The 14,552-nt window shown below is 59.6% G+C and overlaps 5 protein-coding genes across 5 annotated transcripts; 3 read left to right on the top strand and 2 right to left on the bottom strand.

Moving 5' to 3' along the window:
• Positions 1-240: 240 nt before the first annotated feature.
• On the bottom strand, positions 241-2,882 carry FUM1 (fumarase fum1; the record flags this gene model as incomplete). The annotated part of the gene is made up of 8 exons (XM_028621371.1): positions 241-266; positions 413-483; positions 757-799; positions 1,111-1,150; positions 1,233-1,349; positions 1,401-1,530; positions 1,618-2,485; positions 2,771-2,882. 8 exons carry the CDS (start codon positions 2,880-2,882, stop codon positions 241-243), a joined length of 1,407 nt encoding a protein of 468 aa, XP_028477823.1.
• A 987-nt stretch (positions 2,883-3,869) lies between these two features.
• Positions 3,870-5,319, top strand: EHS24_005894 (uncharacterized protein; the record flags this gene model as incomplete). Its single annotated transcript, XM_028621370.1, has 3 exons — positions 3,870-3,880; positions 3,936-5,024; positions 5,076-5,319. The coding sequence occupies 3 exons, from the start codon at positions 3,870-3,872 to the stop codon at positions 5,317-5,319; spliced, it is 1,344 nt and encodes a 447-aa protein (XP_028477822.1).
• Positions 5,320-5,489: 170 nt separating this feature from the next.
• EHS24_005893 (uncharacterized protein) lies at positions 5,490-7,530 on the bottom strand (the record flags this gene model as incomplete). The annotated part of the gene is made up of 7 exons (XM_028621369.1): positions 5,490-5,649; positions 5,691-5,723; positions 5,762-5,808; positions 5,847-6,257; positions 6,297-6,350; positions 6,392-6,994; positions 7,258-7,530. The coding sequence occupies 7 exons, from the start codon at positions 7,528-7,530 to the stop codon at positions 5,490-5,492; spliced, it is 1,581 nt and encodes a 526-aa protein (XP_028477821.1).
• Positions 7,531-8,856: 1,326 nt separating this feature from the next.
• On the top strand, positions 8,857-11,714 carry DNM1 (Dynamin- GTPase protein; the record flags this gene model as incomplete). The annotated part of the gene is made up of 6 exons (XM_028621368.1): positions 8,857-9,366; positions 9,416-9,582; positions 9,621-9,963; positions 10,013-10,138; positions 10,200-11,393; positions 11,529-11,714. The coding sequence occupies 6 exons, from the start codon at positions 8,857-8,859 to the stop codon at positions 11,712-11,714; spliced, it is 2,526 nt and encodes an 841-aa protein (XP_028477820.1).
• Positions 11,715-12,130: 416 nt separating this feature from the next.
• EHS24_005891 (uncharacterized protein) lies at positions 12,131-14,465 on the top strand (the record flags this gene model as incomplete). Its single annotated transcript, XM_028621367.1, has 5 exons — positions 12,131-12,461; positions 12,716-12,964; positions 13,046-13,190; positions 13,226-13,451; positions 13,512-14,465. The coding sequence occupies 5 exons, from the start codon at positions 12,131-12,133 to the stop codon at positions 14,463-14,465; spliced, it is 1,905 nt and encodes a 634-aa protein (XP_028477819.1).
• Positions 14,466-14,552: the final 87 nt, after the last annotated feature.

The raw sequence follows: 14,552 nt of genomic DNA, 5'->3' as shown, positions 1-14,552 counted from the left end.
GTACAACGACAACGACGGGCCGGCATTGTCCTGGACTGCCGTTTCGGCTCGCCGGGGGCAAAACGCCACATTCTCCCATGTCATCCAACCGGGGCTCATATGCCGTCCCCCCCCCCTTGTCGCGCTTCTTCAGATCCACCCTATTGCTGCTGCTGCGCACTCGGCCTGCGCACTCGACCCGTTTCAATATCTGTATGCATCTGCTACTGATCCTCCCATTCACACTGCTGTGAGAACCCTTTAGGCCTCGTCGGGGCCGATCATGACTGCGGCAGGTCAGCATTGATTGCCACGAGAACAACTAGAACAGGGGCCCGCCGTCTGAACCACAACCCTCCACTAGCGCAGAGCGGTGGGTATGCCAGTGGCAGATCTGGGCAGGCCTGGCCTGGGGAACGGGGGATGTACTCACGCTCGGGGCGGACACGGGCGTCAAACTCCTCAGCGGTGATCTTGCCAGACTCGAGCGCCGACTCCTTGAGGCTGGACGTTGTCAGCAACATGTACTCAATAGTCCCAGGAACCAAAGATCCAAAGCCGTGTGTGTGTGTGTGTGTGTGTGTGTCTGTGTGTTGTGTGTGGCGGTTGGCTTGCAGTCTTAGGAGGGAACGCCCCCGAGATCCACAATGTCCCCCAACTCTTATTGAACCGGGGCTCACACAACCGGCACAACGACAATACCGGTAGCGAGGTTCCAGCAAACTGGTTCCTCTCACTAGCTCACACGGCCTTCGTTGTCCAGAACCAAATACTCACGTGATACCCTTCTTGTGGGCGTTCTTGGCAATGGCGGCGACGTCTGTAGGCTGTCAGCAAAACAATCCCTCCTTTCTTGCCCTCCACATTGCGACCAGATCCATCGCCACAAAGGCCATGCACAAAGGAGGGGACCCGGGTCGAGCGCAAGGCACCGGCCACGCCAGTGTGCATGCCGCCCAAAGGGACACGCCACCTGACGTGCAAGACATTGGCGAGGAATGCCAAAATGCCATCGGGGAAAATGGGCCCAAAATGGGCCAAAATGGTTCCCCCAAGTCCCAACCACCTCCGATGCTCATCTCCCATGTCGTCTGCTCTTCATTTTCGTCTGTTTCTTTCGCGAACACGCACCATCGTAGCCAAGCACGCTGTTCAAGCAGGTCGCCAGCATCTTCGTCGGGGCGTCAGCAGACAGTTTTGGAAAGTTGAACGAGGAAAAACGAAGAGTTTCTCCTCCAAAGTGGAAGACGTACAAGCGACTCGTTCATAATCTTGTTGATGCGCTGCTCGTTGGCCTTGATACCAACAACGCAGTTCTTGGTGAAGCTGCGCGAGCCGTCGGCAAGCAGACGGATCGACTGGAGCAGGTTCTGAAGGAATGTGTCAGTTGTTGGGCTTCCTTTGTAGCTCTTTTTACTCACCTTGATGAGAACGGGCTTGAAGACGTTGAGCTCGAACTGGCCGTACGAGCCAGCGACCGAGATGGTGGTGTTGTTACCCATAACCTGGGCAGCGACCATGGTGAGGGCCTCACACTGGGTGGGGTTGACCCTAGGAATGTCAGTGGAAAAACAAGTCACGGAAACGTGGCGGCGCCCAACTGATCGTCATTCCGCCACACAGACGCAACAAACTCACTTGCCGGGCATGATCGACGATCCGGGCTCGTTCTCGGGGAGCTCGAGCTCACCAAGACCGCAGCGGGGGCCCGAGCCGAGGTAACGGATGTCGTTGGCAATCTTCATGAGCGAGACGGCAACGACGTTGAGGGCACCGGAAGCCTCGACGATGGCGTCGTGGGCAGCGAGGGCCTCAAACTTGTTGGGGTTGGTCTCGAAGGGGAAGCCGGTAATGTTGGAGATGGCGGCGGCGACCTTGACGTCAAAGCCGGCGCGGGTGTTGAGGCCAGTGCCGACGGCGGTACCGCCCTGGGCGAGCTGCGAGAGGTGCTTGAGGGTGGTCTCAACACGGACAATGCCGCGCTCAAGCTGGGTCACGTAGCCCGAGAACTCCTGGCCGAGGGTGAGGGGAGTGGCGTCCTGGAGGTGGGTACGGCCAATCTTGATGATGTCCTGGAACGCGGCCTGCTTGGCAGCGAGGGCCTCGTGGAGCTCACGGAGAGCGGGGAGGAGGCGCGAGCGGATCTCAACAACGGCAGCAACGTGCATGGCAGTGGGGAAGGTGTCGTTCGACGACTGCGACATGTTGACGTGGTCGTTGGGGTGGACGGGGGTCTTGGAGCCAAGCTGGCCACCCATCAACTCAATAGCACGGTTCGAGATGACCTCGTTGACGTTCATGTTGGTCTGGGTGCCCGAGCCAGTCTGCCAGACAACAAGGGGGAACTCCTCGATGAGCTTGCCCGAGATGACCTCGTCGGCAGCCTTGCCAATGTTCTCGGCAACAGCGGCGTCAAGGCCGTAGGTCTGGTTGACCTGGGCAGCGGCCTTCTTGAGGACACCGAAAGCCTTGATGAGGGGCTCGGGCATGCGCTCGGTGGGGCCACCTAGAACATGTTAGCAAGGACAAAACGCACCCCCGGATGGGATTGGAGAACGTTTGTGGGGAAGGAACAAGAAGCTCGAGGAACGCCCAGCAAGCGCATCCCAGGGAGCAGCCCCCCGGGCTTGCAACAGAAGGCTCCAGCAAAACGGAATGCTTGCTGCACACAAGTTGCACCCCATCGCCAGTTCGCTCGAGTCCCAGAGCATACAGGTCCCTCCGCATTGCTTGCGGAGTGCCTCTCTCCCCAACCTCAGGCCCGTTCCTTGCACTCCTTTTCTAGACTCACCAATGTCAAAGTTCTGGAGCGAACGCTGGGTCTGGGCACCCCAGTAGCGGTTGGCGGGGACCTTGAGGGGACCGAAGGTGTCCTTCTCCTCACGGTACTTCTGCTCGGCCATGATGGACGAAGTAGCAAAGGTGCGGGTGGCCGGGAGGACGCGCTGGAGGGCAATGTCAGAAAAAAAAGGCAGGTGCGAGGACAGAGAGCGAGTCGTGCAGAGACGCTTGGGATGGGAGCGTGTTTGCTTTGATGTTTGGGGTGTGTGGAGAATGAATGTGCAACGTGCTTATGCGGTAATGGACGTGTGAAGACTGCCGCGTACACACCCAATGGCGCGTGTACAACGACCGTCCGCTGCTCCCGCCGGCTGGGTGCTAAGCGGCGGAACGAGGACTTGTGGGCGCTGGAGGCCTGGTGACCGCCGTCCGCAACGGCCTCACCCGACGCCGGAAACTGGAAAGTTCCAACGAGTGCGATGTCGATGGGAGCGCTTGGGAGAGTGCGAAGGGGGAAGGTGGTGGACGCAGCATGCAAAGTATACGTACAGGAGCGACACGGAGCGACTTGGCAGCGAGCATTTTCGAGCTGTGTTTGTTTTGGGAGAGGGGAGAGTTGAGGGTGAAAGAGAGGACAAGGACGAGGGCACGAGATATTAAGAAACCGACGTCGGCGCCGGCGAGAGCGACGGCCGTCAGGAAACAACCCCCGACAGACCGCCCGGTGTTCCCTTCGTGTGTCCATTCTCTCTGTCCTGCGGCGTCTCGTCTGCGTTCCCCCACAGCGTGCTGCGTTGGACCCAGTACCCCGCTGGCCGCTCCATCTCCACCAATGCATGTCGACGGGCGGACTTTTCGGCCGTTCTCGGGGCGAGCCGCATCGCACTCCCGACGCCGAAAAGCCTGGCCCTCTGCGAACCGTTCCGAGTTGATGACGTCCCCATGGGGTATCTGATAACAAGTCACGTGATTTCTATTTTACACGTGTGTTTAATTGCCATCTCAGGCACGTCTGCCCGACGCGACTGACTTGGGAATGCCCTGTTGAAATGATCTGAGCGTTGCGCGTCTCGTCTCGCCTTTTGCTCTCTCTCGCCACAACACAAACCATGACGGCAAGGTCAGTAGCGGGGTTTTGACTCTGGTTCTTCCACTCGACTGTCACTAATGTACAGGCCCCCCGTGCGCCGGACGTACGGTCGTCGCCCACCGCCGCCCTCCTCCCCACCCTCTCTCGCATTCGCGTCGTCGTCTGTCGGGTCGCTCGTGTTTACTCCTCCGCCCCCGAGCTCCTCCCCGACCACCGCACGCCGTAAGCGTGTCCGACAACAGTCTGTTGAGGCATCGGACGATGATGATGATGACGACGACGAGTCACCACTGTTCTCCTCCCCAACGAAGGGCAAGGGCAAGAGCAGCATCCGTACCCCAACGCCCATGCTCGTCGCGTCGGCACCCTCGGCACCACCCTCACCCTTAGCAGCGATGGACACCAACACGGCCCTCTCCACCGCGACCCGCCAGACATCTCTCAAGGGCTTTTTTGTTCCTCTTGCCAAACGCGCCCGTCCAACGCCTATGCCGTCTTCCAACGTCGCCACCACCGCCACCAGCACTACTCGTTCCTCATCCACTCCAACTCCAGCCGCGCAGCCAAAGCCCAAGCTCCACCAACTACAGTTTACCGCGGGCGCCCTCCGCTCCTGTGCGGAATGCGGCATGTCCTACCTCCGCGGCAGCGACGATGCCGAGCACGCTCGCCACCACGCCCGCGTGACGCGGGGTATCCCATGGACGGCAAGGACGCGTGCCGTGGTGGACCGTGTACCGCTGGTCCCCAAGGCATCGACCAGCAGCACTCCCACACGAACGTCACCACGCCGCAAAGCTGTCAACAAGACCGGTAACGCTCGTATTGTTATTGTGGACTGTGCCGCCTCTGCTTCCACTTCGTCCTCGTCCTCATCTTCGTCGACCTCGACAGCGCCTGCCGCACGCATTACTGAAATCCTCGGCATGGTCGACACGGTCGTCGCTGCCCCGGCTCTCCCACTGGCCATCAAGGACAGGTGCAAGCTCGTCCTCGCGCTCACGTCCGACCCACCTCCCTCCGGCCGCCGCCTGCCCGGACGACCAGTGGAGAAGGGCGAGCGCGTGGTTGGCGCCGTCGTCGTCCAGCCTATCAAGTGGGCGATGCGCGTGTTGCGAGACGGGGAGAGCGGTGTGGGCGGCAGTGTTGATTCGGGCGGCGGAGTTGTTTGCGAGTAAGTGTTCAGTTGTTCGCATCTTGCGGTGGTAGCTGACAATCATCCCAGTCCGGCCCGCCTGCCCACTCCCCTCGGCATCCACCGTCTCTTCGTCGTCCCGGCGTACCGCGGCCTCGGTTTGGCGCGGGAGATGCTCGATGTGGCCGCGGCAGAGACGGTGTACGGGTGCGAGTTTGATCCGACCAAGGGCCAAGTCGCCTTCTCCCAGCCTACAGACAGCGGACGGATGGTGATGGAGAGTTGGGGTAAAGGGGGTGTGAGGGTGTTTGTAGATGACGAGAGCCAGCTCTGAGACTTCGGCGTTGATGCCTTGCTCTTTTATTAGCCCTTTGCCAGTTTGTTGCTTGTGCCAAGACCACAGGCAATGCTCTGCAATGTATAAGAAACATACACTGTATGGTAACAGTTGTGGACATGGGACGCGACCGCTATTGAGACATGGACTGTACAAACTGAGCGCCGTTACTTCCAGAACGCCATCACAGAGTCCTTGAGCGAGCTAGCCCAGCGACCAAGAGAATCACTCTTGTCGTCTGCAGACTGGTCGACGACTTCCAGGCACGCGCTCGTCTGGCGTACCAGATAGGCCGTCTGGTCCAGTTGGGCAGTGAGTTCGGGGTCCCTGTGAGAGTCAGTATACGGCTGTAGGGGAGCACTACCCACTTGTCGTGATCCATCTTACCGAGGACGCGGCGACTGCTATCAGCTAAAAGCAGAACGAAAGCTGAACTCACATGTTGGTCGCCCTCGTAACGTCGTGGACGAATTCCGGTTCATGCGTCTGCAGAGGTCAGCAGCGTACATCAACCAAGAACTTACGCCAATGCCATACCACACGTCGGCAGCGTCCAGCACTGCAATGGGCTCCAGGGGCCCGGCCTGGCCCATACCGACCGACTCGGGGGTTTCGTCCATCTTGAGGATTTGACCTTCCCAGACGAACATGTAGCGCTGCGGAATCATGTCCTTGTGCATCTTGTTGGAAAGGTTGCTCTCGAGGAAGATGATCCAGGCTGCCTTGAGCTGGGAAAATGCCGTGTCTCGGCCAAGGACGACAGCGCAGTTTTGAACAGCGCTCTGCATCCACATCGTGAGAGAGTCCTCGGGACACTCCACTGTCTTGGGGAGGTTGTACAGCCTCTCGACAACGTCATCCGCGAGGGGGAATTTGCACGAAGCGGGTTCGATGAGCGGGCAACTGGTGGCTTGCGAAAAGTCCAGTTGGGGGCTCTGCAAAGGTGAGCAACCATCTGCTGAGGGTAAACTTACTGAAAAGGTGATGAAGTGAACAGGTACAAGTTTGCTCCTGTCGTCGTCGTCGTCCTTTGGCAGTCAGTCATCCGCACCCCAGTCAACCAACCTACATGTTCCTGCGACTGCCAGGGCATTGTTCCAGTCTTGACAGTGTCCGGGCCCATGGCAGATACCTCTGGGGATTCGTACAGCTTGCTGACTGCCACCAGAGATGCTTTATTGGGAACAGTGGACAAGGCCTTGTCGGCAATCTCTGTGCCGGCCAGGTCCTGAAGGAGCTGCTGTCCGCTAGCGTTCAGAAGGGAGAACGCTTGCGAATCAAACACGAATAACTGGCCAGGGTCCTGTTGTAAGAATTGGTTGGCCCGAGAACGAGCAAGGTTGAAGTGGTCGTCCAAAGCGATCTTGCTGCAGGCAGGGGAACTGAAAGACGGCCCGCCTTGAAGGCGAACGTGGTGAGGGCATACACAGGTCTCATCCGAGCTGGTGGCAGTGCAGGACATGACACCGCGAGCGCCATAGTAGATGAGCCAGCTAACACCCAGTTGAGCCCCCTCGAAGGGAGGCGCGATGCTTGGGTTCTCCTTGCCGGAGCCTCGCTCGTCGGCATACTCGCGCAACCCACGGCGAACAATCTTTGCGCGGTCGGCCAGTCGGCTAAATGGGCGATCGATCACTTGTTCCTTGGGGAGTTGAGAGTCTTTGGGCGGGGACTGTATGACAACCTCGAAGCCTGCTTTCTTGCACGCGCGATCCAATTGTGGGAGGCGCACTGTACGGAGGAATGCCTGCTGTGTGAGCGTGGTTCTATCGCATTAGACGCTACCCAAAGGCCGGAAATGGTCTTTTCCAGGAGAACTTGGGTGACAGTGCGCGGGTGGGCCTTGTTGGCTCTATACATGAGAAACTCGCGAGCCACATAGCGCAGGCTGATCTGCCAGGGTGTCAGTGCACCCAACAACCTTGAACAACCTACCCAAAGCTCTCTGGGAAGGATTTCATGCGCGAGCCACAGCTCAGTGAGGAGGAGCGAGCCGATGAACATGAGGTCACTGGGGAACGCCATGGATGCCAAGCAAAACCAGTAGAAGGTGTGTGCGCCGTTAGAGTCATCGTTCCGCATGAAGGGGTGGGGCGTGAGCCATTCGTCTGCCTTGCTCTTCGAAGCGGAGGCGGCGGCCTGGATAGCCTTCTTGAGGGGGGCTGGGGCCGGTGTGGGCGTAACGTGTGCGACAAGCTTCTTTGGCATTAGAGCTGTTGATGGAGGATCGCTATCGGATGCGGGGAAGGAAGGCTGCTTGGGTTTGGGTGGTACGGAGCGGACGGGGGCGGCGGCCAGTGTGGACAAGGCGTGGGGGAGGTCTTCAGCCTTGCTCTGGGGTGAGACTGCGCTGGGTTTAGGGGGATGAGACTTGGATGTGTCTACAGCGGGGGATGCAATCTCACTCCCTCTGTCGATACTGGGTGTACCGCTTCCCAAGTTGGGGGTAGTGGGAGGCGGAGCGCGACGTTTGTTTGGATGGCGACGGGGCATGAGGGTGTGAGAGGATGCGGAGAGGAGGGATGTGAGGGGTTAGGGGGCAGGGAGGTATCAATGAGGATGTCACGGGGGTGAGTCAAGAGATGGTGGGTATGTGCAGGATGGGCCGGATGAGTGAGAGGAAGGAAGGAAGGAAGGTGTGGTGAATGCGAGGGAAGGAAGAAGAAGAAGTAGAACAAACCAAGCAGCCGAGAAATGGTGTTGTAGTAGACTGCCGAGTACGGATCACACTAGGCCAATCCACACAGCCACCTGGCCACCTGTCACCCACCCACCACCCTCAGCTTTCCCTCCAGTCCTCGTTGCTTGGTGTGGTGGTCGTTCGTGTTGTCTTATGAAGGACCGTCAGACCTTTTTTGTTTTTTTCGTCAATGGCCGCCGATATCCCACCGACGACGACGCGCAAACAATGACAAGGGCAGCCGACGCTTTGTTGACATCATCGCTGCACTCTTTTTGACCCTTAAACCTTGCAGCGGAGGGCTCCCCGTGTTGCGCGCCTACGCAGGCCTAAATCAGGTGTCTGGCATGTCTGGCCTGAACAATTCGACGTCGTTGTTACGTTGTTGGAGCGTGATCGCCTGCACCGGCTGCACCTGGGCTGTCCCGGCCCCGCCGCCCCAGGGCGAGATGCCGCCGTCGCGTGTGCGGTGTTGCGTCGGAGGATGCGATGGTGCCGCGACTGGTGCGTGGGCGTCGCTCTCTCGCTGTCACTTTGCTCCCCTGCCAGCGTTTCTCGTTTCCTCGCCGCTCACCTTGTTGCTGTTCCGCACACCCACCACCCATTACCCCGTCTGCCGGCTGGTGTCCTTGGTTGCAAGTCACATCTTTCCCCAACAGCAAGCACTCTACATCGCTCTCCCACTTCCCGCTCCTTGCACAACACACACGCATCACACGCAGCACTTCACACCAAACAAGACACACACACCAACACACATTTCGCTTCTGTAACAATCTTGTAGCTACCACTCCCTTTTTCTATTTCCTCGACAGCTCTCACAAGCCTTCGACCTCTCGTCCTACACCGCAAACATGGACGGCGACCTCATTGCGCTTGTCAACAAGCTCCAGGACACGTTCAACGCCATTGGCGGGGACGCCGTCGATCTCCCCCAGATCGTGGTCGTCGGTTCCCAGTCGTCCGGCAAGTCGTCCGTCCTCGAGACCATTGTTGGCCGCGACTTTCTTCCCCGTGGCTCGGGCATCGTTACTCGTCGCCCGCTCGTCCTCCAGCTCATCCACACGCAGGGGCTGGGTGGCGGAGCGTCGGGGGCTTCCGGGCAGCCCTCCCTCGCACCCTCGTCGAGCGGGTTGAACAACCGCCGCTCCTCTGGCAACTCGCACCACTCGGCCAACGACGACAATGGATACCTCCCCGACCTCTCAGGAGGCAGCAATGGCGGCGGTAACAGGCGGTCGATGGGCGGCGACACTGGCATCGACTATGCCGAGTTCCTCCACATCAACCGCCGGTTCACCGACTTTGACGAGGTCCGCCGTGAGATTGAGGCCGAGACGTTCCGTGTCGCTGGCCAGAACAAGGTGAGCTTTGGGCGCCGTGTAACGACTCCCGCAGCTAATTGTGTATTAGGGTGTGTCCAAGCTCCCCATCAACCTCAAGATTTATGGCCCAGGCGTGCTCAACCTCACCCTTGTGGACTTGCCCGGTCTGACCAAGGTCCCTGTGGGAGACCAGCCGACCGACATTGAGCGCCAGATCAAGAACCTTGTTCTCGACTACATCTCAAAGCCCAATGCGTGAGTTGGTCCATTTGAACCGTACAACTAACAAACAGGGTTATCCTCGCTGTGTCGCCTGCCAACGTCGACCTGGCAAACTCGGACGCTCTCAAGCTTGCTCGCACGGTCGACCCCCGTGGGCTGCGCACCCTTGGTGTGCTCAGCAAGCTCGACCTCATGGACGCCGGTACCAACGCCCTCGACGTTCTCACCGGCAGGACGTACCCGCTGAAGCTTGGCTTTATCGGTGTCGTCAACCGTTCACAGCAGGATATCAACCTCGACCTGCCCATGGAGGACGCGCGCATCAAGGAGCAGGAGTTCTTCCAGAACCACCCCGTCTACCGCAACATTTCGCACCGCTGCGGTACAAAGTACCTGGCCAAGACGCTCAACTCTGTGAGTTCTAGAGGCCTCTGGCTGGCACCTGCTGACCCACTCCCCCCAGGTCCTTATGAACCACATTCGCGAAAAGTTGCCCGACATGAAGGCTCGTCTCAACACCCTCATGGGCCAGACTCAGCAGGAGCTCAACTCCTTTGGTGACGCCACGTTCCTTGGCGAGCAGCACCGTGTACGTTGTTGTAACCTAACCTGTGGACCAGCCAGTTGGGGCAAGTGGCTGACACGTACAGGGATCTCTCATCCTGAAACTCATGACCGAGTTCGCCCGAGACTTTGTGTCTTCCATCGAAGGTACTTCGCTCGAGATTTCGACCAAGGAGCTCTGTGGCGGCGCGCGCATCTACTACATCTTCAATGACGTGTTTGGCCATGCTCTCGGCACCATCGACCCCACCCACAACCTGTCACTCACCGACATTCGCACCGCTATCCGCAACTCGACCGGCCCCCGTCCGTCCATGTTCGTTCCCGAAGTGGCCTTTGACTTGCTCGTCAAGCCCCAGATCAAGTTGCTTGAGCCTCCTTCGCTTCGCTGCGTCGAACTCGTGTACGAGGAGCTCATGAAGATCTGCCACAACTGCACTACTCCCGAGCTCCAGCGCTTCCCCAAGCTCCACACCCAGCTGATCGAGGTTGTCTCCGAGCTCCTTCGCGAGCGTCTCGGCCCCACCTCGGAGTATGTGTCGAGCCTCATCCAGATCCAGGCAGCCTACATCAACACCAACCACCCCGACTTCCAGGCTGGTCAGGCTGCCATCGCTTCCGCTGGCTCGGCCCCTATGCCTGCCCCCAAGCTGCCCTCGCTGGACGGCTCGGTCGAGGATGAGGAGTCGGGATCCGAGGACTCGGCATCGTTTGGCGCCAACGGCAATGGCAGCGTTGCCCAGCACCTGCGCTCGTCGTCGACTTCGATCCCCGACTCGCGTGACCGTGCCGCCAACAAGCTGCTTGGTACCAAGAATGGCCACAACCGTGCCATCTCGACAACGAGCAACTCGCCGTTCTCGGTTCCCGCTCCTCCACCCGCATCTCACGGTGGCTCTCCGCAGACCGCCAAGGACACGTTCCTCAACTACTTCTTTGGCGGACCAGGTGGTATGCCCACTCAGATCAACTCGGCCCCCGGTTCGAGCCACGGTCGCCGATCTGCCCCACTCGTCTCGTCGGGCTACGGCCCCAACGACATTCTGCCCGACCTCGGCTCTGGAAGGAGGACAGGCGCCGCCACTGGCCTGGACGCCGGTACTGCTGCCTACGACATGAAGTCGCTGGGCAAGCACCTCGACTCGAGCGATGCCCCCGTGCACCTCACCGGGCGTGAGCAGATGGAGACCAACCTTATCCGCTCGCTTATTGCGAGCTACTTTGGCATTGTTCGCCGTACCATTGAGGACCTGGTTCCCAAGTCGATCATGCACCTGCTGGTGAGTAACAATTGATTGAAAGAAGGGGGGCAGGTCGGTGTGTCGGGCACTTGTTCGGTGTCTTGGTCGTCGACGCTGCAGCCCCAGAGGAACGGGGACCTCTTTTTGCGATGGCTGTGCTGACGATCCCTCCAGGTCAACTTTTCGCGCGACGCCGTGCAGCAGCGACTGGTTACGTCTCTGTACAAGCCCGACCTGTTTGCCGAGCTGCTGCATGAGGACGAGGCGTTGGTGACTGAGCGCACGCGTGTCAAGGCGTTGCTGGACGCATACAAGGAAGCGTTCCGTGTGTTGAGTGAGGTGTCGCTCAAGAGCTCGTAGATCTGAGACATGCCATTGACCATGAGAGTTGCGGCCGGCCCGTCTCGTAAACAAACTGCCGCTTGCGGCCACCCACCCCCCGGCGTCCTCGATGCATGATGCATTCAGTCATGCATGTGTTTAGCCTGACCCGGCATTCGCAGGGAGCCCAGGCGCACAGGCGCTTCATCACACGCGGCTGGCAGGGCGATAGAAAGGAAAAGAAAAAGGACCTGTGCCTGAAGCCTTGTCTCGTAACGTCAAGTCTGGACCCTGTTGCCAGAGTGTCCAAAATGAATGTCGGGTCTGGTCACACGGCCCGTATGGCCGTAGCAACCAACCACCAATACATAACATCTATACATACCTCTTCGTCACGTCCTCTCTCTATCGCACACACACACACACTCTCTCTCTCCCAACACAAGGCAGCGGCCATGCACCACCTCAATCCGCGGCTCACGCGGCTCAACATCGCCCTCCTGTCGCTATGCCTCGCGGTCGTGTTCATGGTCCTGAGCAGCAAGGCCAACACCGTCGGCGGCCGTTTATCGTCGTTACCAAGACTTTCGATCCTGGGCAAGCCCAAGCTTCCAGCATGGCCGACATGGCGTATTGGAGCGAGCGACAGTGCCGAGCAAGCGGCTCTCCGACGATGGGAGCTGAGCAGGGCGACACAATACCTCGGCACGGGAGCACGCGTCCAGCGCTTCCTCGAAAAGGCAAAGCGCGGCGAGCCATTCACTGTCGCGGCTCTGGGTGGAAGTGGTGAGTAGTGTCCCCACACGTTCTGCAGTCCGAGTCCGTGACGCTCGTCCTGTTGGCACTGGGCGAGCCTCGCCCGGTGTGTCGCGCAGTCTGGGCGGTGACCGGTGGGTGCACCGAACACGGCCCAGGCCGTCGATCATGGTCGAGGAACGGCGACCACACCAATGAAAGGGGCCAGGCCCGGGGTTGTCTTGTCGTCACACAACATATCCCACCACGACCAGAGGCCAGAGGGCTGACGATTGTTTCTCCAGTGTCCAAAGGCCGTGGTCTGTCATCTCCAAATGACCGCACAGCCCATCTTCGAGACGCCGCGGACAAGGCCAACGGTATCTCTGGCGACGATGGCGACGCATACGGCGCAGACACGCTGTACTCGCACGAAAACCTCCATGTGCTCGTGTACGACTGGCTGAACGCTACGTTCCCCAATGGCGGCCGTAACCGCTTCGTGAACGGCGCACAAGGCGGTGTTGGCGCAGGATACTTTGCCTGGTGCTTTAGTGAGTGAAGCAATAAATAGCTGCCTGCCGAGGGAGATCCCCTGGCGGCAGGGAGACCTGAGAACTGACGGTCGCGTGCAGAGGAGCACATCTACGACGACGTCGACCTCGTGCTTGTCGAGCTGGGTATCAACGACTTGAACCGCATGGACGTCATCCCCAAGTATGAGCACTTGATACGCAGTGTGGTCGAGCTCGACAGCGCGCCCGCCGTCATTAACATTGAGTGAGCTGCCGTGTTTGCGATATACTGACTCCCAGAACATTCACCACCCTGTTCCCCGCACTCGTCTCGTCCTCGGCATTGCACAACGACGTGCTGGCATACTACGACGTCCCCTCACTCTCCATTCGCGACATTCTCCTACCCCGCATCCTGGCGGACCCAGACACCCAGCTGCCCCGTTGGTTCAGAACAGGCGGCGATGTGGCGCTCGGAGACGACAAGGTGCGAGAGTGGGGCGGTGTGCCCGTCGATCTCATGCACGTGAGTTTCTTGGCCCTCTGTGGCGTTCAAGCTCTGGCTGGCTGGCTAACCTGGGACCAGATCTCCGCAAAGGGCCACGCTTTGGCTGCTGGTTTAGTTATCAACTATCTTTCCAGCCAACTGTCGCTCGTCGCTCCCACAGGATGGACCCGCCTCGCTCCATGGCGGTTGCGCACCGAGAGGGTGTACGACTTGCCCTCAACGTCCCTGACTGCGAGCTTCAACCCGGAGGACCTGCCCGAGAAGCGTTCGCCCGTGTGCCGGTCCATGAACTCGCCCAAGCTGCACCACCGCATCTCAGACACTGATGGGACGCCAGACACGGCGTCCCCGCATGTCCGCGGCCTCGTCCTAAACCCGGCCTCGAAGGGATGGGAACAGTGGGCATGGGCTGAAAAGCACTACCTCGTCGCCCGTGAACCTGGATCTCTGGCGATTTTCGACTTTGTCACTGCCGAGCCCGAGGCGCCCGCACCGTTGGACGAGGAAATGCTCCCAGACCCCTTGGACGTCTACGAGCCCGACCACCGGACATTCGCGCCCTACGACGAGGACGACGACACCGAGTGGGCGGCCATCGAGGCGGACGAGTCACAGCCGCGCCACCAGAAGACCACGCGCGTCAAGCGCAGCGGTAACGGCTACTTGGCTGGAAACAGGCGCATGGGTGGAAAGCAACGCATGGGTGATCGCGTGCGGGCAGTCCCCGAGGCCACCTCCTCTGACGACACTGAAGCTCCCGCGCCCGCTGACGGTGGTACCGTGGCGGTTGGATACCAGCGTTCGGCAAACTATGGTCTCGGATCGGTGTTTTGCTGGGTCGACGACGACAAGCACCATGGTCGTAGGCTGGACGGCTACTGGACCATCAAGGAGCGCAATATGGGTATTGTTGACGCCGTCACCACGGGTCTGGCGCCCGGACTGCACAGGCTGTACTGCGAACTGCTGCCCGACACGCTCGACCCATTGGGACGGCACGAATTCCGCATGTTCGCCATCATGTGGTCTTGATTCGGGATGGACGTGGAAGAAGGACTTTGGTCAATGTACTTTGAGAGAAACGTTAGGGCATGGCCACAGCTGGGGCCGAAGGAGATT

This window comes from Apiotrichum porosum, assembly GCF_003942205.1.
Source record: "Apiotrichum porosum strain DSM 27194 chromosome Unknown scaffold_3, whole genome shotgun sequence".
Taxonomy (NCBI): Eukaryota; Fungi; Basidiomycota; class Tremellomycetes; order Trichosporonales; family Trichosporonaceae; genus Apiotrichum; species Apiotrichum porosum.
This window is presented reverse-complemented; position numbering and strand designations above follow the sequence as displayed.